At 37.2% G+C, this 27412-nt stretch overlaps 1 protein-coding gene across 1 annotated transcript in view; it reads right to left on the bottom strand.

Moving 5' to 3' along the window:
• Positions 1 to 27412, bottom strand: part of LOC103511288 (discoidin domain-containing receptor 2-like) — a 63882-nt gene that overhangs the window by 31424 nt on the left and 5046 nt on the right. Inside the window, exon 3 of the mRNA XM_026825097.1 lies at positions 17478 to 17597. Coding sequence (XP_026680898.1) covers positions 17478 to 17597 — 120 coding nt within the window. The remainder of the gene's footprint in view (positions 1 to 17477; positions 17598 to 27412) is intronic.

The following is a 27412-nucleotide window of genomic DNA, read 5'->3' on the forward strand; positions in this document are numbered from 1 at the left end:
TTCTCCCACTTCTTCCCTTTCTCTTATTTTATTTATTCTTCTATGTATTTTCATCCACATCTTCCCAACCTTCTCCTTGTTATTCTATACTCTTTCTTCTTTTCCTTCTCGCCTTCTGCATCTTTACTTCATTCTATTCCTTCTCCCACTTCTTCCCTTTCTCTTATTTTATTTATTCTTCTATGTATTTTCCTCCCTTTTTCTTCTATTCCTTATCGTCAATTCTTTTCATTTTCTTCCTCTCCTCCCTTTAATAGTGATATTATTCTTCTTTCCATTCTTGCGGAAAGCCGACCCATCAAACACGCTGCTTTCTATCAAGTCAAAACTTCACAGCACAGCTCGTCATGTCTGACATGTTAACGGGACTTTTCACCCCCTCGGAAAAAAGAACAACAGAAATCACATCCACTCTGAAAAATCATTGAACTCTTCATCATACTAGGTATAGGTAAGTAGCTAATATTTTTCTCATTCGTTAGGTAGTATGTATTGGTTAGGTAAGTTATAAGGACCAAGTTAAAATTGTCCCTGAAATCCGTCACTGAAAGACTCGAGGTATCTTTTTCTTTGGAATTGTAATAAAATCCCTAATTGCCCCCTCCCTCTCCTCCCCTCCTGCCCTGTACCTCATCAGCAGTTCAAAGCTATCTCTCTCTCTCTCTCTCTCTCTCTGGCAAAGTCACTCTGTAGTTCTCTTTCACTCGCTCTTTTCATACCTAATTGATACAAAAATACAGAAAGGCTCTAGAGGAGAATTTTCAATGAGACAGGGAGAGAGAAAGAGGAGGTGGGGAGGAGAAGAGAGAGGGAGAAAGAGGGGGAGGGGAAAAGGGAGGGAGAGAGAGGGAAACAAAATAAGCAGGGTAGAGAGAACGCATATTTGAGTACAGATTGGCAGTGGTAGAGAGATTGAGAGAAAGGGAGGTAGAGAGATTGAGAGAAAGGGAGGAAGAGAGAGAGAGAGAAGTTAATGACACAACATTTAATTAGAGAGAGATGGTGTAATTTGAATACGATTAGAAGGAAAAGATTGAAAAGAGATAAAATGAGAGGGAGGCAAACAATATTAAACACCTGAAAGGGAGGGAGAGCAAGATAAAGAGGAAGGAGGAAGAGAGAGAGAAAGAGGATCCTAATTATCGTTTTCCGTTTTCCTATTATAGAAGAGAAAACCAGATAGGTACCTACCTACCTAGTAATAAAAATAATAATATTAGCAAGTACCTTTTTCTTAATAATAATAATAATAATTTCACCATCAAACACGCTGCTTTCTATCAAGTCAAAACTCCACAGCATTACTCGTCATTTCCAACTAAATTGACATGTTAACGGGACTTTTCACCCCCTCGGAAAAAAGAACAACAGAAATCACATCCACTCTGAAAAATCATTGAACTCTTCATCATTCCCAGCCCCTGCAGCGCTGAGAGCGTCTGCTGGTTGTCAACCTTCCGATACACAATATTCCAGCAAAAATTGTTCAACTTTTCTCCAAAGTCGAGAGCAACTTTTGAATTTTTTCCCTCCCTCTCCCACCAAACAGCCAGGAGTTTTGCTCCATATTTCGTCTTCCGACTTATTAAATTTCATGACTTTCTGGAAAATCCAGAAGAGAAACGATACACAATATTCCAGTAAAAATTGTTCAACTTTTCTCCAAAGTCGAGAGCAACTTTTGAATTCTTTCCCTCCTTCTCCCACCAAACAGCCAGGAGTTTTGCTCCATATTTCGTCTTCCGACTTATTAAATTTCATGACTTTCTGGAAAATCCAGAAGAGAAAGGAAGGGAGGGATAAAGCTGACGTGGGAGAGAAGGAACAAGTTTTGTTTTTTCATTAATTTTAAAAACATTGTTTTCTTGTGTTATTATTTATTAGACATTTATGTTTGGGGATGGAAGAAGGTCTAGGGGAGTGAGAGATGGGAAGGGGACTGAAAACTTGTGGTAACAAAAACCAATATGATTGTTTTGACTTCAGCTCTTCCTCCTCTTGTTCTAAAAGTTTTCTTTTTATACGATTTTGCTCTTCATCTGCTCCTAGAAGAAAGTGAACTTTTCCAGCTAAAAAACAAGAAAATTTGTTATTATGAAGATTGAAGAATAGAACACGGGGACGATGAAGAGAAAGGAGGAGGAGGAGGAGGAGGAGGAAAATGTAATAAATGACAAGGAAGATATTTATGAACAAGCAGTTGGGGATGGAAGAAGGTCTAGGGGAGTGAGAGATGGGAAGGGGACTGAAAACTTGTGGTAACAAAAACCAATATGATTGTTTTGACTTCAGCTCTTCCTCCTCTTGTTCTAAAAGTTTTCTTTTTATACGATTTTGCTCTTCATCTGCTCCTAGAAGAAAGTGAACTTTTCCAGCTAAAAAACAAGAAAATTTGTTATTATGAAGATTGAAGAATAGAACACGGGGACGATGAAGAGAAAGGAGGAGGAGGAGGAGGAGGAGGAAAATGTAATAAATGACAAGGAAGATATTTATGAACAAGCAGAAAGTAGAAACAGAAAAGAAAATAAAAAAAAGGAGAGAAAGAGAGTTTGATGAAAATTTTTGAACATGGAAAAATTTACAAGTGAAAAATTAGATAGGTATATAGCAAGTAGGTACATAGTCGGCAATTAATTAAGCAAAGTGCTATCGTTCTCTCCATTGCTTTCTCAATGTAGACATTGTAGACAGACATATTTGTCTTTCTAGCTTTCTTTTCATGTTAAGTGTAGAACAAACCACTAAAAAGGAATTTTAATTGTGTTGAGCATTGTCAAATGCTTGTCACAAAATGTCGTTCCCCGCTACATACACCAAGCTAAACGTTATGACTGAACTTGGACTGGAACCACCAAACTCCAGATCCAGAGTCCAGCGTGCTAACCACTATACCACTGAGTTTGGTAATTCCAATATAAAACCACTAATAATTCCAATATAAGGGTCACTCGACCAAAAGTATAAAGGTGGATTAGATACCTACATAATTATGAAGGTATGTATTGGAAACATTTGAAAAATGAAGCGATTGGTTGAGCAAATAAAATATGTAGGTAGATATGTAGGTACCTACACTAGGAACAGGATATAGGGGTTAAGGGTATTTAGGTAAATATGTGTAGGTGCAGTACATATGTTCAACCTTATGTAGGTATTGGCAGATAACTTTCCACAGTAAATCTATACCACTGAGTTTGGTAATTCCAATATAAAACCACTAATAATTCCAATATAAGGGTCACTCGACCAAAAGTATAAAGGTGGATTAGATACCTACATAATTATGAAGGTATGTATTGGAAACATTTGAAAAATGAAGCGATTGGTTGAGCAAATAAAATATGTAGGTACCTACACTAGGAAAAGGATATAGAGGTTAAGGGTATTTAGGTAAATATGTGTAGGTGCAGTACATATGTTCAACCTTATGTAGGTATTGGCAGATAACTTTCCACAGTAAATGATGCAACTATTTCATAGCTGCATCTACTCCATTTACATGCATGTTTCCATTTGGATACAAGTTCAGAGTTATTTACCCCCAAGTTTAGTTTAGTGTTATTTACCTATAAATGTTTAGTACCTACATTCACATATTTACGGTATAAAGATATAGCAGGGGTGGCCACTAACCTTATCTTCGGGAGCCGCAATCAAGCCGATTCGGGGCGAGCCACGATGCAGGCGAAATTTTTGAAAAATTTGGTCTACAATCTTCAGAATTCAGCCTCATGGAAATTCTCTGATCTTCACAGAAATTTTTCAACAAGTATGAATTGTCATTAGAGAGTTATTTACCAATAAATGTTTAGTACCTACATACACATATTTACGGTATAAAGATATAGCAGGGGTGGTCACTAACCTTATCTTCGGGAGCCGGAATCAAGCCGGTTCGGGGCGAGCCACGATGCAGGCGAAATTTTTGAAAATTTTGGTCTACAATCTTCAGAATTCAGCCTCATGGAAATTCTCTGATCTTCACAGAAATTTTTCAACAAGTATGAATTGTCATTAGAGAGCCGCACAAGATCGTCTCGCGAGCCACGTTATGACCACCCCTGGTACAGTACCTACATGTACATATTTTCATATTTACGGTATAAAGACACAGGATCTACATACTTCGTATGAGTTTAATGTTACAGCTATGTACGTAGTGTACTTCTGGTAGCTATGTATACATTTGGTACGTAAATGCAGCCAGTCAGGAGTCGGTCAGCATCAATACTCTGCTGTATTATGGTACCATCAATACTTTGCTGCATTATGGAACCGAAACAAATTACTGACAGTGCTGAATGCTGAAGCAAGAGAAGTATTACCGTCAATTATTGGTGCCTCCCCTGACACGTTCTGAGAGGAAGCTTTGATGTGACCAAACAGCACTTTGCTTTCCGAACAATACTTTTCTTCAGGTACTCCATACCTTTCTTTATTTTCTCCATTCAAGTAGTCCCCCCATTCTTCACTGTTAGGGAACTATAAGTCCTAGGGAGGGAGGGAGAGAGAGAGAGAGGGAGAGAGAGAGAGAGAGAGAGAGAGAGAGAGAGAGAGAGAGAGAGAGAGAGAGAAAACGTATGTTTGTGAGACTTTCTCTCCCCTTTCTTCCTACACCCTCTCCTTCATTTTCTCTTTCTCACTCCCACTAGAGATAGATCCGGCTTATTTCATACCCCTCTCTTACTCTCTTCCCCCTCCCTCCAATTATCTCTCACCCCTATTCCCCATTCTCTATCATGTCTTTCTCTTTCTTTCTCCCCCCCCATTTTCTCTATTTCCTCATTCTCTATGCTATTCCTTGGTTCACTCCATCAAACTCTATTTGTTTCTTCCTATACGGAATAAGCCCAAAATGACTTAATCTTAGGTACTCCATACATTTCTTTATTTTGCAGATTCAAGTAGTCCCTCCATTCACCTCTGTTGGGGGACTATAGGTCCTAGGGAGGGAGGGGGAGGGAGAGAGAGAAAACGTATGTTTGTGAGAATTTCTCTCCCCTTTTCCAGGGACTGTCTTCCTACACCCTCTATCATTTTCTTTCTCACTCCCACTAGAGATAGATCCGGCTTATTTTGTATCCCTCTTTTACTCTCTTCCCCCCTCCCTCCAATTATCTCTCACCCCTATTCCCCATTCTCTATCATGTCTTTCTCTTTCTTTCTCCCCCCCCCATTTTCTCTATCTCCTCATTCTCTATGCTATTCCTTGGTTCACTCCATCAAACTCTATTTGTTTCTTCCTATACGGAATAAGCCCAAAATGACTTAATCTTTTAATAGCCTTTGTATAGGACTTAAATCCAGTTAAGTATTTCTTTTCTCCAAACTCAACAGGACAGGGATAGCCCATCCGAGACCTTACCAAAGATACAGGGTGGTCGGAAAATATACAAGATGGTAGGCATTTTTTACATTATTTTCTCGGTGTACCTACATATGTACATTATTAGCAAGAGAAATGAAGTTCAAGGGGATGCCGGGCCCCTCGGCCCTCCTAAAAATTAGATAGATATAGTGCTTTATTTAGACTGTCGCATTAGGACATGCAGTCTCTTTATATCAACATTTTTTTTTTTTTTTTTAATGGAACCCATGGCTGAGAAACAGGGAAAAATCAGCTCTGCCGACGATGGGGGGCTACCCACGAGAGCAAAAGTCAAACTCAACAGGACAGGGATAGCCCATCCGAGACCTTACCAAAGATACAGGGTGGTCGGAAAAGATACAAGATGAGGAGTTTTTTACATTATTTTTTCGGTGTACCTATGTATGTACATTATTAGCAAGTTCCGTGGCCTAAGTCTCATTAATACTGATTTGTTCCAAATTTTTGGAGTTTGTCCTACAGTAAAGGGGAAAAATCGAAAAATGAAACTCGAGGGGATGCCCGGGGCCCCTCGGCCCTCCTAAATATTAGATAGATATTAGTGCTTTATTTAGACTGTCGCGTGTAGTCCCTTTATATCAACATTTTAATATTGCACCACTTTATTTCGGCCTTACTTTCAAATCACGTGAGCTCACGTACTGTCCCAGCTGTATTCTAAGTTACTAAGCAGACTATACTATGCTTCCCACTTTCACGGTAGAAATTGGAACATTGGGGGTGGATGGATGAGGTAAGGTGGGTGAATTGAAGGGATGGGGGATGGAGGAGCAATCTTCAGGTTCATACTTCATAGTGGGACATTGGGTGACTGGGGTAAGGTAAGAGCCCCGAGGTAGATAACCGTATAAAATGAAACCAGTCTGGATATAAATATATAGACCCCATCATTCTTCTTGTGTGAGCCTTACTTTTATTTCGGCCTTACTTTCAAATCATGTGAGCTCACGTACTGTCCCAGCTGTATTCTAAGTTACTAAGCAGACTATACTATGCTTCCCGCTTTCACTGTAGAAATTGAGACAGTGGGGATGGATGGATGAGGTAAGGTGGGTGAATTGAAGGGATGGGGAATGGGTGAGCAATCTTCAGATTCATACTTCATAGTGGGACATTGGTTGACTGGGGTAAGGTAAGAGCCCCGAGGTAGATAACCGTATAAAATGAAACCAGTCTGGATATAAATATATAGACCCCATCATTCTTCTCAGTCATGAATATGTCAAAAACAAACACTGTACATTAATCCCCAGCCATTTTTTTCTAAGGTAGGTAAATAAATAATAAATAAAAATACCGTTTCATTTTTTGTGTTTCAATGGGGAGAGAGAGAGAGAGAGAGAGAGAAAGAGAGAGAGAGAGAAAGGATAAAAGGACAGAGGAACCTCTCTTCTCTCTCACACACACACTTTTCTGCCTTTTCCCTTTCATTTGCCAGTGACGTGAAAAGTTAAGTCAAAAACTAGACAGGAACACGAGTACCCTATCAGAATTTGCTGAAAAGCATGTCACTAGATCAAAAGTTGTCATAAGCGAAGTAACCAACCCTAATGGTGAAAATATGAAGGCGTATCAAAGCTATATTATCTAGGTACGAAAAGCACCCGAACATGAAAACTGCCTTGACAAAATTAAGCTCTTTTTTTCTCAAAGTTCTTTTTTTTTTCCACACACAAAAAGTTTAAATGTCAGTCAGCCATTGTTGTTTGTGTTTAATTTTTCATGTAAAAAGTTTTAACGAAGGCATTTGCGAAATTTCGAGTGCTTATTTCTCCCCAGTAAAAGCCGAGTAAATGATATTATATTTAATTGTTTGCCTTCCAACCTCGAGTGCTTCTTTCTCCCCAGTAAATGTAAAAAGCCGAGTAAATGATATTATATTTAATTGTTTGCCTTCCAACCAAACATACTCTCTTCATTTAATATTATTAGTATTTTTTTTTCGATTTCCCCTTGTTTTGAGCTTTCTAAAAAATAAACAACTTTCCGGAACACATACCGCTTTTTACAAAATCTCTCCCAAGAAGAAGCAAATTGAAACCGAGTTGTGAGTTTTGACGGCTGAGTAATGATACGCCAGGAAAGAAATTGATAGGCGTGTGAAATCTGGAAATAGCTTCTTGGATATTGAAATGCCAAAACCCGACACACAAAAAAGTAGGATCCCTTTCGAAAAGGAGGATGTAGGAACCCTCTTTTTGGGACCCCTAATGTTCACTAAACCACCAGTATTTCATCATAGTGAGCCATACCATGCAACGTTGCCCTCAGCCCCTCCCCTTTTTTCTGAAACGGGGCAACACTGTAATTCTCTGTATAGGGATGAATCAGAGTATAAACATTATCATTAGAGGGTGATAAACAATGATAGTTGAGCGCGAAGTTTCCCCAAGTTATGATGTACTTGGACGATAAGTACATAGCGAGTAGCAAGTTGGAAGAGAAAGAGCAATTAGGAAAATAAGGAAAACTTGGCGAGGTTTTTATACAGGGTCGTTTTAAGACGTTTTTCTAGTAAAGCGGATGGTTAAGGCATGAGATTTAAAACCGGGGAGCTGCGGTTCAAATACCAGCACTGGTAGAAAAGTTGAGTCAGGAGGACAATTAATTCCGCAAAGGTTTTTTTTTGTGTTCATAGTGGTGGGAAAAATACAGAAATAGTAAGATATATTTTTATTCGGTACCCTACTACCATTTTTATCAATATCATCTAGGTAATTATCTACAAAACTTCTTGAAATAGTATAATGGGAAAACCAGTAGGTAGGTGTGTTCCTTTCAATCGCCCACTAGAGATGGATAATAATAATTAAGCTGATAAGACTTGTGTGGAAAATAATACAGAACTTGTTGGAAAAATATACAATCCCTTGTTTCTAACCATCTGTTATGTTACTGTGCAGTCTGCAGTGTACACAGGTGTCCCCTAATGAGGCAGCTGTACCAAATAACGGGCCTGGAATCCTGATGCTGTCCATAATGACAAACTGACTCTATCCATCATGGTATTTACTGTGGAAGCATTATTTATTGCAATGGGAGCATAGTTTTACTCGAACAATAAATTCCAACAATTATCCTTATTCTAAGGGTATGTTCAACATTTCGTGTACCTACACCTACGTAGAAAGGATTATAATATATTGATAACAAGGCTGCAATGGTAATAGAAAATATCCTATTGATGAACCTTCTTGTGCCTAATTCCTGAAATCCTGAAAGAGGTGGCGTTGTACTTTCAAAGCAAACTTGGGATGATTAGGATTAGGATTGTACAACAAAAACTCCCATTGTTAAATCCCTTGTAGTTTGTAAACTACGACATCATTTCAATTAAGAATAAGGTTCTGAAGACCGCATAACCTTGTAAAGGTGGGTCTAAACATAGTCGACGGTCGTCGATTATGTATGCACACCTTGAAAACTTACCTCTTTCCCATTTCGGCCTTTCCACCGTCTCCACTTGGTGAAGCCGGGCCTCCAAAAGTCCACCACAATTTCCTCGGCATACTCCTGACCCAGACCGTTCCCGAAACGACCTTGAAGTTGAACGCCCGTTACGATTCCTCGGCATACTCCTGACCCAGACCGTTCCCGAAACGACCTTGAAGTTGAACGCCCGTTACGACCCTTTTGTGTATCTTTTTTATGGCTTTCGAAAAATGAATCTCTCTCAGATTCAACTTAAATCCATACCATACCCCAAGTTGTGCTCTGAATGGAACACACAGGAATATGAATCCCACTTCCCACTCGTTCGACCTTCTTTCCAATCCATTGAAACTGTAATTACGGTCCTGTTGAATACATCTCTTATGATCTCTTTGAATATATCTAATGGAGTCTTTAGCATGAAGCATTAAAGAGAAACAGGGATTCGATTAGGTTATGTCGTTTGATGCAACTAATCTGGAAGATGTATGAGCTGTGAGGAAATGGTAAAAAGAAATAATAATAACCTGTATACTTTTCAGAAACACTCGTCTTGAATAGTAAATTTTACCATCTGTTCTAATGATACTTGACGCTACTTATTTGGAAACATTCAGAAGCGGGGAAATACGCTCTCATGAATGGTAAAACAAATATGTGAATAATGAATTAATTATTATTACTCAAAAAGATGTTATAGAACAAAACAAAGAGAGAAAGAAAGAGAGAGAGAGAGAGAGAGAGAGAGAGAGAGAAAGGATAAAAGGACAGAGGAACCTCTCTTCTCTCTCTCACACACACTTTTCTGCCTTTTCCCTTTCATTTGCCAGTGACGTGAAAAGTTAAGTCAAAAACTGGACAGGAACACGAGTACCCTATCAGAATTTGCTGAAAAGCATGTCACTAGATCAAAAGTTGTCATGAAGCGAAGTAACCAACCCTAATGGTGAAAATATGAAGGCGTATCAAAGCTATATCTAGGTACGAAAAGCACCCGAACATGAAAACTGCCTTGACAAATTAAGCTCTTTTTTTCTCAAAGTTCTTTTTTTTTCCACACACAAAAAGTTTAAATGTCAGTCAGCCATTGTTGTTTGTGTTTAATTTTTCATGTAAAAAGTTTTAACGAAGGCATTTGCGAAATTTCGAGTGCTTATTTCTCCCCAGTAAAAGCCGAGTAAATGATATTATATTTAATTGTTTGCCTTCCAACCAAACATACTCTCTCTTCATTTAATATTATTAGTTTTTTTTTTCGATTTCCCCTTGTTTTGAGCTTTCTAAAAAATAAACAACTTTCCGGAACACATACCGCTTTTTACAAAATCTCTTCCAAGAAGAAGCAAATTGAAACCGAGTTGTGAGTTTTGACGGCTGAGTAATGATACGCCAGGAAAGAAATTGATAGACGTGTGAAATCTGGAAATAACTTCTTGGATATTGAAATGCCAAAACCCGGCACACAAAAAAGTAGGATCCCTTTTGAAAAGGAGGATGTAGGAACCCTCTTTTTGGGCCCCCTAATGTTCACTAAACCACCAGTATTTCATCATAGTGAGCCATACCACGCAACGTTGCCCTCAGCCCCTCCCCTTTTTTTCTGAAACGGGGCAACACTGTAATTCTCTGTATAGGGATGAATCAGAGTATAAACATTATCATTAGAGGGTGATAAACAATGATAGTTGAGCGCGAAGTTTCCCCAAGTTATGATGTACTTGGACGATAAGTACATAGCGAGTAGCAAGTTGGAAGAGAAAGAGCAATTAGGAAAATAAGGAAAACTTGGCGAGGTTTTTATACAGGGTCATTTTAAGACGTGTTTCTAGTAAAGCGGATGGTTAAGGCATGAGATTTGAAACCGGGAAACTGCGTTTCGAATACCAGCACTGGCAGAAATTTAATGTTGAGTCAGAAGGACAATTAATTCCAGCAAAGCTTTTTTGTGTTCATAGTGGTGGGAAAAATACAGAAATAGTAAGATATATTTTTATTCGGTACCCTACTATCATTTTTATCAATATCATCTAATTATCTACAAAACTTCTTGAAATAGTATAATGGGAAAACCAGTAGGTAGGTGTGTTCCTTTCAATCGCCCACTAGAGATGGATAATAATAATTAAGCTGATAAGACACACAAGTCTTATACAGAACTTGTTGGAAAAATAATATACAATCCCTTGTTTCCAACCATCTATTATGTTACTATGCAGTGTACACAGGTGCCCCCTTATGAGGCAGCTGTACCAAATAACGGGCCTGGAATCCTGATGCTGTCCATAATGACAAACCGACTCTATCCATCATGGTATTTACTGTGGAAGCATTATTTATTGCAATGGGAGCATAGTTTTACTCGAACAATAAATTCCAACAATTAATAATAACTTGCTGGAAACTTTACTCCTTAAAGACGAACGTTTTGTCCCTGATTCATTAGTTACCTAGTAACGTGCCAGAACTTGTCAAATTCTCAAATCTGTCTGTTATCTGTATACTTCCCCTTTCCAGCAACTTTGGACAAAGTTTAATGATATTTTAAACTAACAACACTCTCATTTTTTTGTAATCTACTAGAACAGCGTGGGTTTATAAAACCATAGTTTCCAAAATTTAATTTTATAGCATTTCATTTTCAAAACTAATAAAGCAGCCCGCTGCCGCTCTGTAGAATACATTTGCACCATTTATTTTCATAATTAAACTTATTTTTATATTTTTTGAGAAAAAAATTGAGAACAGTTTTAAATTTTGAAACTAAGAATGCATAATAATAATAATAATAATAAAAATCGCCAACTTTTTCCATTAAAACTAAGTACGGAAAAGTTCAGAAAACTGCAAGTTTTTTCCTAAAGTTCTTTATTTTCTGCTTCGACACCTCTTCAGAGAAGTTCTATAATTGACCTTCACTTTTCTATCCATTCTTATTTCCTCTTTCATTCTTGTCTTTCTCTTTTTCTATGTTCATTCTCTGTAGATTGTTCTTTTCTTTTTTTATATCTATCAATTCCTTCACTTGGTAATTGATATGTGAGTAACTCCTGGGACTATTTATTCTGTCATGAGATGTCTGCATGAAGGCAAGTCCGTCAACGTTGAGAGAGACCTAGAAACTGATCAAAATAAAGTTAACATGAGACATCTTTCATTTATACTGTTTGTAGAACCAGAGGTAAATGCAATGGTTCTGCAGTCTAATCTTTAAGTTTAGATTTTAGGTTTAGGACTGATCTAACTCTTTTGTCCAGCTAACACTCAAGAGGTGCGAGACTAGTAGAATACGGAAAAGGAAAAAAAAAGTTAATTTTTTATTTGAAAAAAGGAAGAAGAAAAATCGTTAGGAGTTCATGTGAAAATAAAATCTCGTGCCATAATGTGACTTGAGATTCTCCGGTGTTTGTTATATTCTATCAGCGTTATCTCTCGTCATTAAAATGTTATCTTTATCAATTACACTAAGCGTAAAGTTAGTTTAAATTTCGATTATCCAGCTTTATTTCACGCGATGCCGTCTTTATCCTGAAAGCTTCTTCATGTGCTTTATTCAGCTATTCCGTTTTCCGTCCTTATTTATATCGAAGCATTTTCGAGTACGTGGACTTCTTTCAAGGCAGCTTTTGTAGTCTGATCTGTAGGTATGTACTATTAAACAATGATAGTTGAGCGCGAAGTTTCCCCAAGTTATGATGTACTTGGACGATAAGTACATAGCGAGTAGCAAGTTGGAAGAGAAAGAGCAATTAGGAAAATAAGGAAAACTTGGCGAGGTTTTTATACAGGGTCATTTTAAGACGTGTTTCTAGTAAAGCGGATGGTTAAGGCATGAGATTTGAAACCGGGAAACTGCGTTTCGAATACCAGCACTGGCAGAAATTTAATGTTGAGTCAGAAGGACAATTAATTCCAGCAAAGCTTTTTTGTGTTCATAGTGGTGGGAAAAATACAGAAATAGTAAGATATATTTTTATTCGGTACCCTACTATCATTTTTATCAATATCATCTAATTATCTACAAAACTTCTTGAAATAGTATAATGGGAAAACCAGTAGGTAGGTGTGTTCCTTTCAATCGCCCACTAGAGATGGATAATAATAATTAAGCTGATAAGACACACAAGTCTTATACAGAACTTGTTGGAAAAATAATATACAATCCCTTGTTTCCAACCATCTATTATGTTACTATGCAGTGTACACAGGTGCCCCCTTATGAGGCAGCTGTACCAAATAACGGGCCTGGAATCCTGATGCTGTCCATAATGACAAACCGACTCTATCCATCATGGTATTTACTGTGGAAGCATTATTTATTGCAATGGGAGCATAGTTTTACTCGAACAATAAATTCCAACAATTAATAATAACTTGCTGGAAACTTTACTCCTTAAAGACGAACGTTTTGTCCCTGATTCATTAGTTACCTAGTAACGTGCCAGAACTTGTCAAATTCTCAAATCTGTCTGTTATCTGTATACTTCCCCTTTCCAGCAACTTTGGACAAAGTTTAATGATATTTTAAACTAACAACACTCTCATTTTTTTGTAATCTACTAGAACAGCGTGGGTTTATAAAACCATAGTTTCCAAAATTTAATTTTATAGCATTTCATTTTCAAAACTAATAAAGCAGCCCGCTGCCGCTCTGTAGAATACATTTGCACCATTTATTTTCATAATTAAACTTATTTTTATATTTTTTGAGAAAAAAATTGAGAACAGTTTTAAATTTTGAAACTAAGAATGCATAATAATAATAATAATAATAAAAATCGCCAACTTTTTCCATTAAAACTAAGTACGGAAAAGTTCAGAAAACTGCAAGTTTTTTCCTAAAGTTCTTTGGACGAACGTTTTGTTCCTGATTCATTAGTTACCTAGTAACGTGCCAGAACTTGTCAAATTCTCAAATCTGTCTGTTATCTGTATACTTCCTCTTTCCAGCAACTTTGGACAAAGTTTAATGATATTTTAAACTAACAACACTCTCCTTTTTTTGTAATCTACTAGAACAGCGTGGGTTTATAAAACCATAGTTTCCAAAATTTAATTTTATAGCATTTTATTTTCAAAACTAATAAAGCAGCCCGCTGCCGCTCTGTAGAATACATTTGCACCATTTAATTTCATAATTAAACTTATTTTTATATTTTTTGAGAAAAAAATTGAGAACAGTTTTAAATTTTGAAACTAAGAATGCATAATAATAATAAAAATCGCCAACTTTTTCCATTAAAACTAAGTACGGAAAAGTTCAGAAAACTGCAAGTTTTTTCCTAAAGTTCTTTATTTTCTGCTTCGACACCTCTTCAGAGAAGTTCTATAATTGACCTTCACTTTTCTATCCATTCTTATTTCCTCTTTCATTCTTGTCTTTCTCTTTTTCTATGTTCATTCTCTGTAGATTGTTCTTTTCTTTTTTTATATCTATCAATTCCTTCACTTGGTAATTGATATGTGAGTAACTCCTGGGACTATTTATTCTGTCATGAGATGTCTGCATGAAGGCAAGTCCGTCAACGTTGAGAGAGACCTAGAAACTGATCAAAATAAAGTTAACATGAGACATCTTTCATTTATACTGTTTGTAGAACCAGAGGTAAATGCAATGGTTCTGCAGTCTAATCTTTAAGTTTAGATTTTAGGTTTAGGACTGATCTAACTCTTTTGTCCAGCTAACACTCAAGAGGTGCGAGACTAGTAGAATACGGAAAAGGAAAAAAAAAGTTAATTTTTTATTTGAAAAAAGGAAGAAGAAAAATCGTTAGGAGTTCATGTGAAAATAAAATCTCGTGCCATAATGTGAAAGAAAGAGAGGGAAAGGTAGAGAAAGCAAATATCCGCAGAAAGGAGAGTAAATTGAAGTCCGAGAGAGAGAAAAAAATAAATAAATAGGGATAGGTAATGAAATGAGAATGGAACAAAAACAAGTCAAGTATAATGTTGGTGGGGTAGGTGCATGGAAGAGAGGAAGGAGAAGGAAGAGAAAGAGGAGGAGGCGGAGGAGAAGGAGGAGGGAGTGCAAACAGAGTATGACCAAACAAGGCAATATAATACTCCTTGTTCCTATGCATAGTCATACCTTACTTTGTTTTTCTTTCCTACAACAGTAAAGAAAGGAACTATACAATCAAAACAAAGAAAACACAGTCATCCAACATACTATTACTACAAATGAAGAGGTCTGTGAAAAGAGGGACCATTTTGAAATAAGAAACACTACAGAAAATGGAAAAAGAAATCCTTAGTAAAGGCTATTTTTATATTATTTATTTTATTTTTACAGAAAATGGCTGTCGACCTACTTAGAAGCCAAATTGTGTGAACTTCTGTTGAGGGCTTGCCTACCAACTCGGATCCATCGAGATTCAAGAAGTTCAATACGGTATAGGTAGCAAAGTGGAATGCGATTTGATAGTCGTAATGCCGGCCACTACGCTCAGAACGTCTGACAGAGGTCTGTCAGACGGTCTGAACGTGTGTGGCGGAAAAAGCTTAGAACCTAGGTCTGTCAGACGAGACGGTCTGCCGGCGCGCGGCGCAAGACCTTAACCTTGAAAATTGAAGGGCAAAGGGAGGAAGAAAAAAGATCGAGGGAAGGAGGGAGGGAGAAAGAGAGGTAAATAATTGAAGTCACCACTGGGTATAATACAGAAAAAAAAAATAAATAAATAAAAAAAAACAACGAGGAAGGAAGGAAGAATGATGAATTTCTTTTCACACAATGTATAAATTATGCAGCCATTGCACCCCTACTACAGTACAGATATACAGATCGTTCCAGTTAAATTCAAATGTTGTTATTTACTGCTTACAATACATGATTGAACGCTCTGAACGATATGAAAGACATTCAACAAGAAAAATTGCAGTTAGCTACCTACTTTCGTTACACAATGGGCACCAATCATGAATGGGGATTGGGGGTAATCTTTCGTTTAACTACAGCATCAGAGATGGGCCTTTTGGAAAAACGTCATCTCAAATTTTCCTTGATAATACGTCAGAATCTATCAATTTGATAATATATTCCAGTTAAATTCAAATGTTGTTATTTACTGCTTACAATACATGATTGAACGCTCTGAACGATATGGAAGACATTCAACAAGAAAAATTGCAGTTAGCTACCTACTTTCGTTACACAATGGGCATCAATCATGAATGGGGATTGGGGGTAATCTTTCGTTTAACTACAGCATCAGAGATGGGCCTTTTGGAAAAACGTCATCTCAAATTTTCCGGGCACTTTGTTCTTCACGAAGTGTTTTCAAGGTTAGGGATATGTGCCATAAAACTAATGGGTAGGGTAAAAGTTCAGAGCTTAATGGAGCCATTTTAACAGCTTTTTCTGCTTGCTTTTTTCAGTAATTTCATTAAGGAAAATATTTTCTAGTTTAAAAGGTTTTTTTTTTAATATTTAAAAACGTGTGACAAAGATTTTTCTGTCCCCACTCTCTTTTGTTTGTTTTTCAAGCGCCATTTTTCTGTTTTTTATTCTTCGAAAGCTTTGAAGGTTTCATAAAAAGAACAAAAAATGTAAGTAGGTAGGTAGTGAATAAAAAAGAGAGGAAGAAGCAACCATAATATCTCTTCTCTATTCATATGTTGGTGAAGTTGACTATTAACATTTTGTATGTTGGTGAAGTTGACTAATAGGACAAAGGACGTCATGCAAACAGTGATAAGTTGATAAGGGAGAATATGAAGTTAGAATGGTACGAAAAAATGTTAATACGATTATGTAGTATGTACCAGAATTCTAACATCATCTCTCTTTGTTACTGAATCATAGGAGAAAATATTTCACCTTTCTGCAAAAAGAGAATATGAAGTTGGAATGGTACGAAAAAATGTTATATTTGCATCTAATATGTATGTAATGTGCGAGATCCACATAAGCGTATACTACTAAGAATATTGATGAATTATAGCCATATACGATTATGTAGTATGTACCAGAATTCTAACATCATCTCTCTTTGTTACTGAATCATAGGAGAAAATATTTCACCTTTCTGCAAAACACACAGGTATGCATAAGAGCTGTAACTATAATACATGATTCTAATTTGCCAAGTTTGTTGGGGTAAACTAGGCAAGTTGATTGGCACAACTACTACAAAGGCAAGTGGATGCAGTATCTAGGCTCCCTAAAGCCACAACTTTTTCACACGGATCAGAGAACACTGTGTAAAGGCTGAAGTTTTGCATACCATTTTTTCCCCCATTTAATTCCTTTCTTCACTCTCTCCATACTACTTCTCTTTGTTTGCCGTCTATTTTTTCTCATTTTCTGCTTCAAAGGTACAGAAGTGTCAGTAACAAAAGTAATTAGGATTCAGCAGCAGGAGGGAACAGGGAGGAGAATAACTTTCGACACAAAAGTTCAGGTTTGTTAAAAGTTTATAGGATTTTCTAGTTAGGACTGCAGCAAAATATATACGTACCCAGCGAGAGACGGGGGAAAAATTGCCCTCTCGGACATTTGAACGGGGCAACTGCTGGCTATGGTCTCAATCCTCCGTGGCTGCACGGTCCTCAATCCCCCTCAATTTTGCACACCCTATAGTTGCATATTTCACTTTACACCCTACAGTTCTGCACAAGTGTTGTAAACTACAACATAACTTCTCCCACCACACAGTACGGATATGATTTTCCGTCGTAACATCCGCTAGAAGCATCTTATCTTGCTGCTCGAGCTTCTGCTGTGCTTTTTCTAATGCTTCTGCGAAACTTGCACATCGTTTATTTGTATATCGCTCATCTGAATAGAAAATGGAAGGGATAAAGTGAGAGTTAGTGAGAAAACTAGGTCACTGTTTTATCCTTCGCAGAATCTAGGTCTAGCTGGTTCATTTGTTTTTCTGAGCTGAAGACCTGTGGTCGCTGCTCCTTGGTTATCTTGAGCAAAGCACTCGGTAAGCTGGTAAATGATGAAAGAGTCCAAGGTATTTCGAAAATGGGCTGTAATCACCTTCTCTCTTGTGGAACCAACCCTGATCCTTGCATCAGGCTTGCAAATATCCACGCCTGAATTCAGCAGATACGTCTAATATAATCTGACAAGTTGAAAGAATAAACCAATAAACCTTCTTGCTCGAGATCTGAGTTGAAGTACTCGTATGTATGTATTAGGATCCAAATTTCAAATATACGCTTTGATGAAACACCGAAATCGACGTTGAAATTTTGGCCTTTGGGAGCACTGCGCCTGATGGAATTAGATAAACTAGATGGGTGACACCCAAGCAAAGTACTGAAAGGACACTAGATAGCAATAATCCTAGAAGATTGCCACACATGCCGGGAACATCGAAGTTCATCCCGTGCTTCTTCAGTTTGTAGTAGGAGAAGCTTTGCATGGGACACTAAATTGATGAGAACACCTTGTTACCTACGCAGTTGTTCCTTACATATGCTCTCTGTGTGATATCCTTCTCCAAATTTCAAGATTTCAGAGTCTGAAGGACCTAAAGTCAACTTTTAAACAAAGAGATACCCCTCATAGCGGCAGAAGGAGCACAACTTTGCGCAAGTTTTGTGCGAGGCTTAAAAATTTCGTCAAACTTTCGTTCTTTTTATTCCAAGCCAAGTTCAGAGAGATGTTAAGGCAGAAGACTCCCTGCCGAGTATTGTAACAAGTTTGAAAAGCTGCGCTCAGACAATTTTGACAAGAAAGCTTCCGTAGTAGACTTGACTGTTCTGCCTACGACATAACCGTGCGCTGAGCGCTTGTCCTACTCATCCTTCATCTCAACAGGTGTCTTGCCGGCACCCCTACACACCATGTTCCAAGAGCAAGCCGTTCAAATGGAACACAGAATTAATGAATCATGATGGCGAGACATTGCATGAAAATAGTTAAATGAAATTCATGACTATTAGAAGATTTAAAAGTAAACAGGCTTCAGGTAAAGTTTAGCCTATTAAGGTAGGTACATACCTTGTAAAGAAGATATGATTGAGAAATCGTTAGACAACGCAAGTGTAAACAGATGGCAAAGAGACCCAAGTCCCAAACTCAGTCTGTGTAACGTGCTTGAGAACTAAATGTTTAGCAAAGATAAAAGCAACAGAAAAGCTTCACCACCTCTGCCTCTCGTATTATCTCCTCATGTTCTGTGTAGCAATAATGAGTTGCTGTGTACATTTTAACGCACCCTAGTCCCCCCTCCCAACATGTTTAATTAAAATGACAACGTTGTGGAGGAAATGACAAGTGTTGTGGGCAGTTTAAGGGACACAATGGAACAAGAAGAGGTGTTAACCGGCTTAACCCCCAAAATCTCATTAGTACCAACATGAGCATGATGTAACAAGGAGATATGAGCTTGGAATAACGAATCCCAATGAGAACTACTTTCAAAATCGAGACATTTGAAAACGTTGGAGGGAAAGGTATAATGGGAAAATGTAAGAATCAGTAAAAAGAGACTCGGGAAACATGAGAAAATTGTCGAGGAAGCTGTAAAACTTTTTCCAAAACCATGTAAATTGTAAAACTGTATAATAAGGGAGGAGTCAGATTTATAGCAGTTGCTCGAATAGACTAATAAGAAAGGAAGATAAATGTAATAGGACTTTACCAACATGAGCATGATGTAACAAGGAGATATGAGCTTGGAATAACGAATCCCAATGAGAACTACTTTCAAAATCGAGACATTTGAAAACGTTGGAGGGAAAGGTATAATGGAAAAATGTAAGAATCAGTAAAAAGAGACTCGGGAAACATGAGAAAATTGTCGAGGAAGCTGTAAAACTTTTTCCAAGACCATGTAAAACTGTATAATAAGGGAGGAGTCAGATTTATAGCAGTTGCTCGAATAGACTAATAAGAAAGGAAGATAAATGTAATAGGACTTCCTGTACAACGCTGACAGTCTGAAAAATAGAATAGATAACTTCAATGCTAGGTACTATACAGTGGCTTATGTCTGGTAAACATTAAGTCTTCCAGACATTGGCGGGTTAATGGGAAATAAGTTAATCCAAGTGGAAACAAGTCGGTGTTAGGGTTAAGATAAAAGAGAACCTATCCAAACTACCAAGGATACAAAGAAATCTTCCCGAGCGAAACTCATGGACATTGTCAACAATCCTAATTCTAATGAAGACGGAGAAACATTTGACGAGGGGTTCAAAACACTACATGACCGTTGAAACACAATATTTGAAGAAACTTACACAGTATCAAGAAACGGAATGCTTTTCAACTATGTAGAGTAGAAGATGAATCCAAAAGCTTTCATAGAATAATTTTAAACATAAGGGAAGGATAAAATGGAATGAAAATGAAAGGAGAGAAGAAAAACACTGAGAAAAAAATGTCGCGGGTCTCACATAGAAACGTTGCGGTATATGAGCCCACATAATTAGTTTGCGGCCTTAACGGCAGATTATTGTCAACAATCCTAATTTTAATGAAGACGGAGAAACATGTGACGAGGGGTTCAAAACACTACATGACCGTTGAAACACAGTATTTGAAGAAACTTACACAGTATCAAGAAACGGAATGCTTTTCAACTATGTAGAAGATGAATCCAAAAGCTTTCATAGAATAATTTTAAACATAAGGGAAGGATAAAGTGGAATGAAAATGAAAGGAGAGAAGAAAACGGGTTTAAAGAAAATTGTCACAGTGTAAGGGAAAGCAATTTCCTCAACTCTAAGCTCCGTTTAATTTAGTGACTAGTGAAGGCGGAGAAAAATATGAGAGCTAAATCTGGTAGAAACAAGTTCGTGATTGACGGCTTTTGAAACTGAATCTACGTACCTTTGTACGTATGTTCTTTTTCCTTCCTAGAATTTTAAGATACATATAAAAGTTCAGGTGTCGAAACACTGCATCCATAGAGTTCTAAACTTCTAGTACATACCTATCCTACTTCAAAGAACTTTGCAAGCTTTCTTTGCCTTCAGTGAAACCCATATGACACGGATTTACATGAGCCGGGAATTTTAGTTTCAAATATCAATTTGACCTTTTCTAATGGGAGCTTAGAGTTGAGGAAATTGCTTTCCCTTACACTGTGACAATTTTCTTTAAACCCGTTTTCTTCTCTCCTTTCATTTTCATTCCATTTTATCCTTCCCTTATGTTTAAAATTATTCTATGAAAGCTTTTGGATTCATCTTCTACATAGTTGAAAAGCATTCCGTTTCTTGATACTGTGTAAGTTTCTTCAAATATTGTGTTTCAACGGTCATGTAGTGTTTTGAACCCCTCGTCACATGTTTCTCCGTCTTCATTAAAATTAGGATTGTTGACAATATCCATGAGTTTCGCTCGGGAAGATTTCTTTGTATCCTTGGTAGTTTGGATAGGTTCTCTTTTATCTTAACCCTAACACCGACTTGTTTCCACTTGGATTAACTTATTTCCCATTAACCCGCCAATGTCTGGAAGACTTAATGTTTACCAGACATAAGCCACTGTATAGTACCTAGCATTGAAGTTATCTATTCTATTTTTCAGACTGTCAGCGTTGTACAGGAAGTCCTATTACATTTATCTTCCTTTCTTATTAGTCTATTCGAGCAACTGCTATAAATCTGACTCCTCCCTTATTATACAGTTTTACAATTTACATGGTTTTGGAAAAAGTTTTACAGCTTCCTCGACAATTTTCTCATGTTTCCCGAGTCTCTTTTTACTGATTCTTACATTTTCCCATTATACCTTTCCCTCCAACGTTTTCAAATGTCTCGATTTTGAAAGTAGTTCTCATTGGGATTCGTTATTCCAAGCTCATATCTCCTTGTTACATCATGCTCATGTTGGTACTAATGAGATTTTGGGGGTTAAGCCGGTTAACACCTCTTCTTGTTCCATTGTGTCCCTTAAACTGCCCACAACACTTGTCATTTCCTCCACAACGTTGTCATTTTAATTAAACATGTTGGGAGGGGGGACTAGGGTGCGTTAAAATGTACACAGCAACTCATTATTGCTACACAGAACATGAGGAGATAATACGAGAGGCAGAGGTGGTGAAGCTTTTCTGTTGCTTTTATCTTTGCTAAACATTTAGTTCTCTAGCACGTTACACAGACTGAGTTTGGGACTTGGGTCTCTTTGCCAGCTGTTTAGTCCAACGAATTCTCAATCATATCCTCTTTACAAGGTATATGTACCTTAATAAGCTAAACTTTACCTGAAGCCTGTTTACTTTTAAATCTTCTAATAGTCATGAATTTCATGTACCTAATTTAACTATTTTCATGCAATGTCTCGCCATCATGATTCATTAATTCTGTTTTCCATTTGAACGGCTTGCTCTTGGAACATGGTGTGTAGGGGTGCCGGCAAGACACCTGTTGAGATGAAGGATGAGTAGGACAAGCGCTTTAACTATTTTCATGCAATGTCTCGCCATCATGATTCATTAATTCTGTTTTCAATTTGAACGGGTTGCTCTTGGAACATGGTATGTAGGGGTGCCGGCAAGACACCTGTTGAGATGAAGGATGAGTAGGACAAGCGCTCAGCGCACGGTTTTGTCGTAGGCAGAACAGTCAAGTCTACTACGGAAGCTTTCTTGTCAAAATTGTCTGAGCGCAGCTTTTCAAACTTGTTACTCACGGTTTTGTCGTAGGCAGAACAGTCAAGTCTACTACGGAAGCTTTCTTGTCAAAATTGTCTGAGCGCAGCTTTTCAAACTTGTTACAATACTCGGCAGGGAGTCTTCTGCCTTAACAACTCTCTGAACTTGGCTTGGAATAAAAAGAATGAAAGTTTGACGAAATTTTTAAGCCTCGCACAAAACTTGCGCAAAGTTGTGCTCCTTCTGCCTCTATGAGGGGTATCTCTTTGTTTAAAAGTTGACTTTGGGTCCTTCAGACTCTGAAATCTTTAACTTTGGAGAAGGATAGAAAATAGAGAGCATATTATGTAAGGAACAACTGCATAAGTAACAAGGTGTTCTCATCAATTTAGTGTCCCATGCAAAGCTTCTCCTACTGCATTCTGAAGAAGCATCTTAATAAATTTAATATTAATTCAAAATATTGTTCTTGTTCTTCGCTGTTGTTCATAGAATATTAAATCTTCATAATTGAAATCTACATGTTTCTCAAGAACAGTAGATCTCTGTTGCTGACGGTATGTGGGCACGTCTAGCAGGTATAAGCCTATGGAGAGCCCCTGCAGATCTAGTGAATCACCATCAAGTGAGATATTGAATGCACGGATAGTAGTCCTATTCTCCAAGCTCCAATGCTTCTGTTTATTTCCATTACCGGACACTGTTCATATTAATTAGTGTTTCATTGTTTTCATACTCTTGCTAAATACAATGGCAATTTTATTAATATTCATTAATTTTTACTGATCAATGAACATTATGCATTGTAAAATTTTAAAATGATTTTAATTATGTACAATTTACAAGCTATCAAAAATAATGTGTAGGTACCTACCTAATACCTATATTTATAATAGATAACTATAATTTGGAATTTCTTCTTTGGGATCTCCTAATCAAGGAAATTTACTTTTCCCATACATAGACAAAGTACGTATTTTTAGATTCTTCTATTTACAAATTTTACATCACATTAGTGACAACTTTCAAATTTCTATCCCAACAGTTTGAACTTGACAATATTTACCGACGTACTCACTGTGTAATAAGTATTTGCTCAAGGCAATTTTTCCCCGTCTCTCGCTGGGTACGTATATATTTTGCTGCAGTCCTAACTAGAAAATCCTATAAACTTTTATTGCAAATTCGACACGTAAAAATTACCATCACTGTGGAAAAATTACAATTACCACAATCTCTAACCAGTTCAAATTATTCATAATCAATATAATCATCTTATTGAACCATAACTAAAGATGAGTCGAATAGATTATTTAAACTGGCCAATATGTAGGTGTTGGATATAGGAATTAAAAAGAAGACACTGCCCAGGGCAGTCTACTAAAACCTCTTTTAGCATGACCATACACTATTAACCTGGACACCTACGATAATATTGGTTCTGCGCGTTCTTTACACAAACTAATCAAGTTCTTATTAACTTTCTTGTGAATATTGGTTTCAATTTTAATAAGTTTTCATAACGGACCATAAATAGCAAGATCATCAACAACGAACAAGAGAACACGCCTATTTCCTTCAACTTGCTCTACTAAGAAGACATTTTTACAAAGGACAATTTCCGATATTTTTCTTCGTCGTTATGTATGATACAAATGGAGTTATTTCCTAATACTCTTATCTCTTCATTGTTCACAATTTTATGTCTGAGCTTCCTTTATTTGCCCTTAATTTTGCTGCTTTTGTTCTGATTTAAAATTGAATTTCATGTTCATTTGTATTTCGACAAGGAGACGTAGGTAACTTTGTTATTATCTTTAAGTCTTATCTATTCCTCTTCTTACGATGGAGGCACCTTCTCATTGACTCTTTCCATGTTGACTCCTTTTCTCCCTTGGCCACTTGTTCTTTGTTCATTCTCTTCTTCCATCTCATTGTCTGCTTCATCCGTGATAAATCCCAAAATCTTCCTTACATTATTACTACTCCCCACATGTTAGTTGAATATTAAAGAAAAGTAGCAACTTCCATTGATATTGAAAATATTGGGAGTAGCCAAAAACGGCCCAAATGAAACAGCGTAAATATTGTGTAACTTAACACACCGCTTTGTTATTTTATCTTCTAAAGGGAAATAGCTACTCCCCACATGTTAGTTGAATACCAAAGAAAAGTAGCAACTTCCATTGATATGGAAAATATTGGGAGTAGCCAAAAACGGCCCAAATGAAACAGCGTAAATATTGTGTAACTTAACACACCTGAGGAAATCAAACTTCTAGGCTTGTCATTGGGAGAGTTAATTTTGCATCAGAGGTTCAAAGACATACATATTGCAAACACCAAATGAAAACACTAAGTGTACCTCATATCAGCAATCCAAAACGGGAACGGTTTACTCCAAAATACACACACAAATTTTCTGTACCGAGAATTAATTAAATAACATTATTGTGAAAAACATCTTTTGTCAATGAAGACAAAAGCTCCCGATTAGCAAAAGTTCAAACTTCAAAGCAAAATGAGAGAAAATCTCAAATCTTTCCCCACACAATTTTCCACTTCTTTTTCCTTGTTATCAGTTTCGCTGTGTTCTTTTGTTTTTGTCTTTTGACCTTTTTTGAATTTACCCGCATCACGACTTGTACTTGTACTGTGAAGCTGAAACCCAGTCAGCTTTGAAATGCGAAAATCTTTAATACTTTTCAGAAGCTCTTGCTGTGTCTCTGCCTTCCAACTTGTTTCCTATTTTCCTCCAGTTTCCTTATCATTTCTTTTGTACCTTCTTCATGTGATATTGTTAACAAGTGAGAATATTTTTTCAATATTCAGTTATGTTCACTGAAGTCTAGGGCTTTCTTCACACACACTACTATTAATTTGCTCTAATACTCTCTAATATGTACCTACGAGTATAGGTGCAAATTCGACACGTATATAAAAATTACCACTGTGGAAAAATTACAATTACCACAATCTCTAACCAGTTCAAATTATTCATAATCAATATAATCATCTTATTGAACCATTACTAAAATCCTCATCCCTCCTTGCCAAAGTTTCAAACATATTTTCCCCGCAGAACCTAAAGTTGTCGAAAATTTCAACATGCGGAAAGTTAATAGCAAGCGTAAAGTTTCCACGGGGGGAGAGGAGTTGATATCTTCCTTATCAGTTTGATGTAGTTAGTGTTAGTGACTTAGTGCTCGCAAAGAATACATCCCCACAATTTGGTAGAAACACTGTCATCACTTTTGGCACGTGAGCTTACGTGAGAAACATTCGTTGGTTCAATTTTATTATTACTAGCGTTTTGTTCGTGTCCACCTTCACTATGTGTCGATGTAGCTTAGACAAAGTTCGACGAAAAACTATATGTTGATTTCAAACCTTCAAATCTGGAGTGCGAACATCATTCAGGAATTTGGATGCAGATTTTACAGAACGGTGATTAAGCTCGGTTGAAAAGTCAGGTTAGGTGTAGGTAGTAGGTACTTCCTCATCCCTCCTTGCCAAAGTTTCAAACATATTTTCCCCGCAGAACCTAAGGTTGTCGAAAATTTCAACATGCGGAAAGTTAATAGCAAGCGTAAAGTTTCCACGGGGGGAGAGGAGTTGATATCTTCCTTATCAGTTTGGTTTTGTCTGACACAAGAGTCGAGAGAGTTCGAGCCTTGCGGTACACCTCAACACAGAACAATCCTCTCCATTCAAATTTAGAACTTCATCAGCATGCTCTACTTCTTTGTATTCTTCTGGTACTTTCAATCTCTCCGAGACTTTCATTTCGGAATTATTGTGGCCGGGTAAGACTTTTCGACGTAATTTTTAGACTTAATGAAAAGTTTTCGAGCGTATGACGCCGACCGCAGAACAACAAACTTCGCTTGGAGTATAATAGAAACTCTAGTAGAACACTAGGACTATGGGACTGTGGAGACACGAGAGGAGAAATTCATTTTGACATAGTAATCCGGAGAAGCTTTTTACTTTTCTTACTAAAATGCCACAATTAGACTTAATCCCTGAGAACACAACTTTTTGAGAACAATTAATTTCAAGAGCATTTCACAACTAGTCAACTAAATTGTAAGGATGCAGCGAGCGTTCCTTAATGAACACGCCAAGAGATATAAGTTGCGTTTAATTACGACCACTTTGTGCCAAATCTGCAGAATATTTCCAAAGTTTCTGAAGTTTCTCTAACATTTTATAGCATTTTATCACCCTTTGCTGGTAGATCTAGGTTCCTTCCCTTCTCGTCTTTTGCTGGAAGATCTAGGATTCTAGGCATTCTAGGGTATACGCGCAATAGCCTCTAACTATAGCTTGTATCAGAAAACTCGCATTTATTAGGCGCTGTAAGCGATATGGAGCTGCTATGTTCAATTTCCACCGCGTGGGAATTGTATTAGATACCCATTAGAAAGCTGGATGCAGAGAACAAAAGAGAACAATTAGACATAATCCTTAAGATTAAGAAGAACCCAACTTTTTGAGAACAATTAATTTCAAGAGCATTTCACAACTAGTCAACTAAACTGTAAGAGGATGCAGCGAGCGTTCCTTAATGAACACGCCAAGAGATATAAGTTGCGTTTAATTACGACGACTTTGTGCCAAATCTGCAGAATATTTCCAAAGTTTCTGAAGTTTCTCTAACATTTTATAGCATTTTATCACCCTTTGCTGGTAGATCTAGGTTCCTACCCTTCTCGTCTTTTGCTGGAAGATCTAGGATTCTAGGGTATACGCGCAATAGCCTCTAACTATAGCTTGTATGAAAAAAAACTCGCATTTATTAGACGCTGTAAGCGATATGGACCTGCTATGTTCGATTTCCACCGTGTGGGAATTGTATTAGATACCCATTAGAAAGCTGGATGCAGAGAACAAAAGAGAAAAAGAGACAGAAGGAAAAGGAGGGAGGGAAGGAGAGAGGGGGGGAAAGAGAGGGAGAGAATGAAAGGGAAAGAGATAGTATTTAACAAAGAAAACACAAGAGTCGTGTTCACACATTTTTTTATTT

The sequence above is a fragment of the Diaphorina citri genome, unplaced genomic scaffold, assembly GCF_000475195.1.
Source record: "Diaphorina citri unplaced genomic scaffold, Diaci psyllid genome assembly version 1.1 scaffold696, whole genome shotgun sequence".
Lineage (NCBI taxonomy): Eukaryota > Metazoa > Arthropoda > Insecta > Hemiptera > Psyllidae > Diaphorina > Diaphorina citri.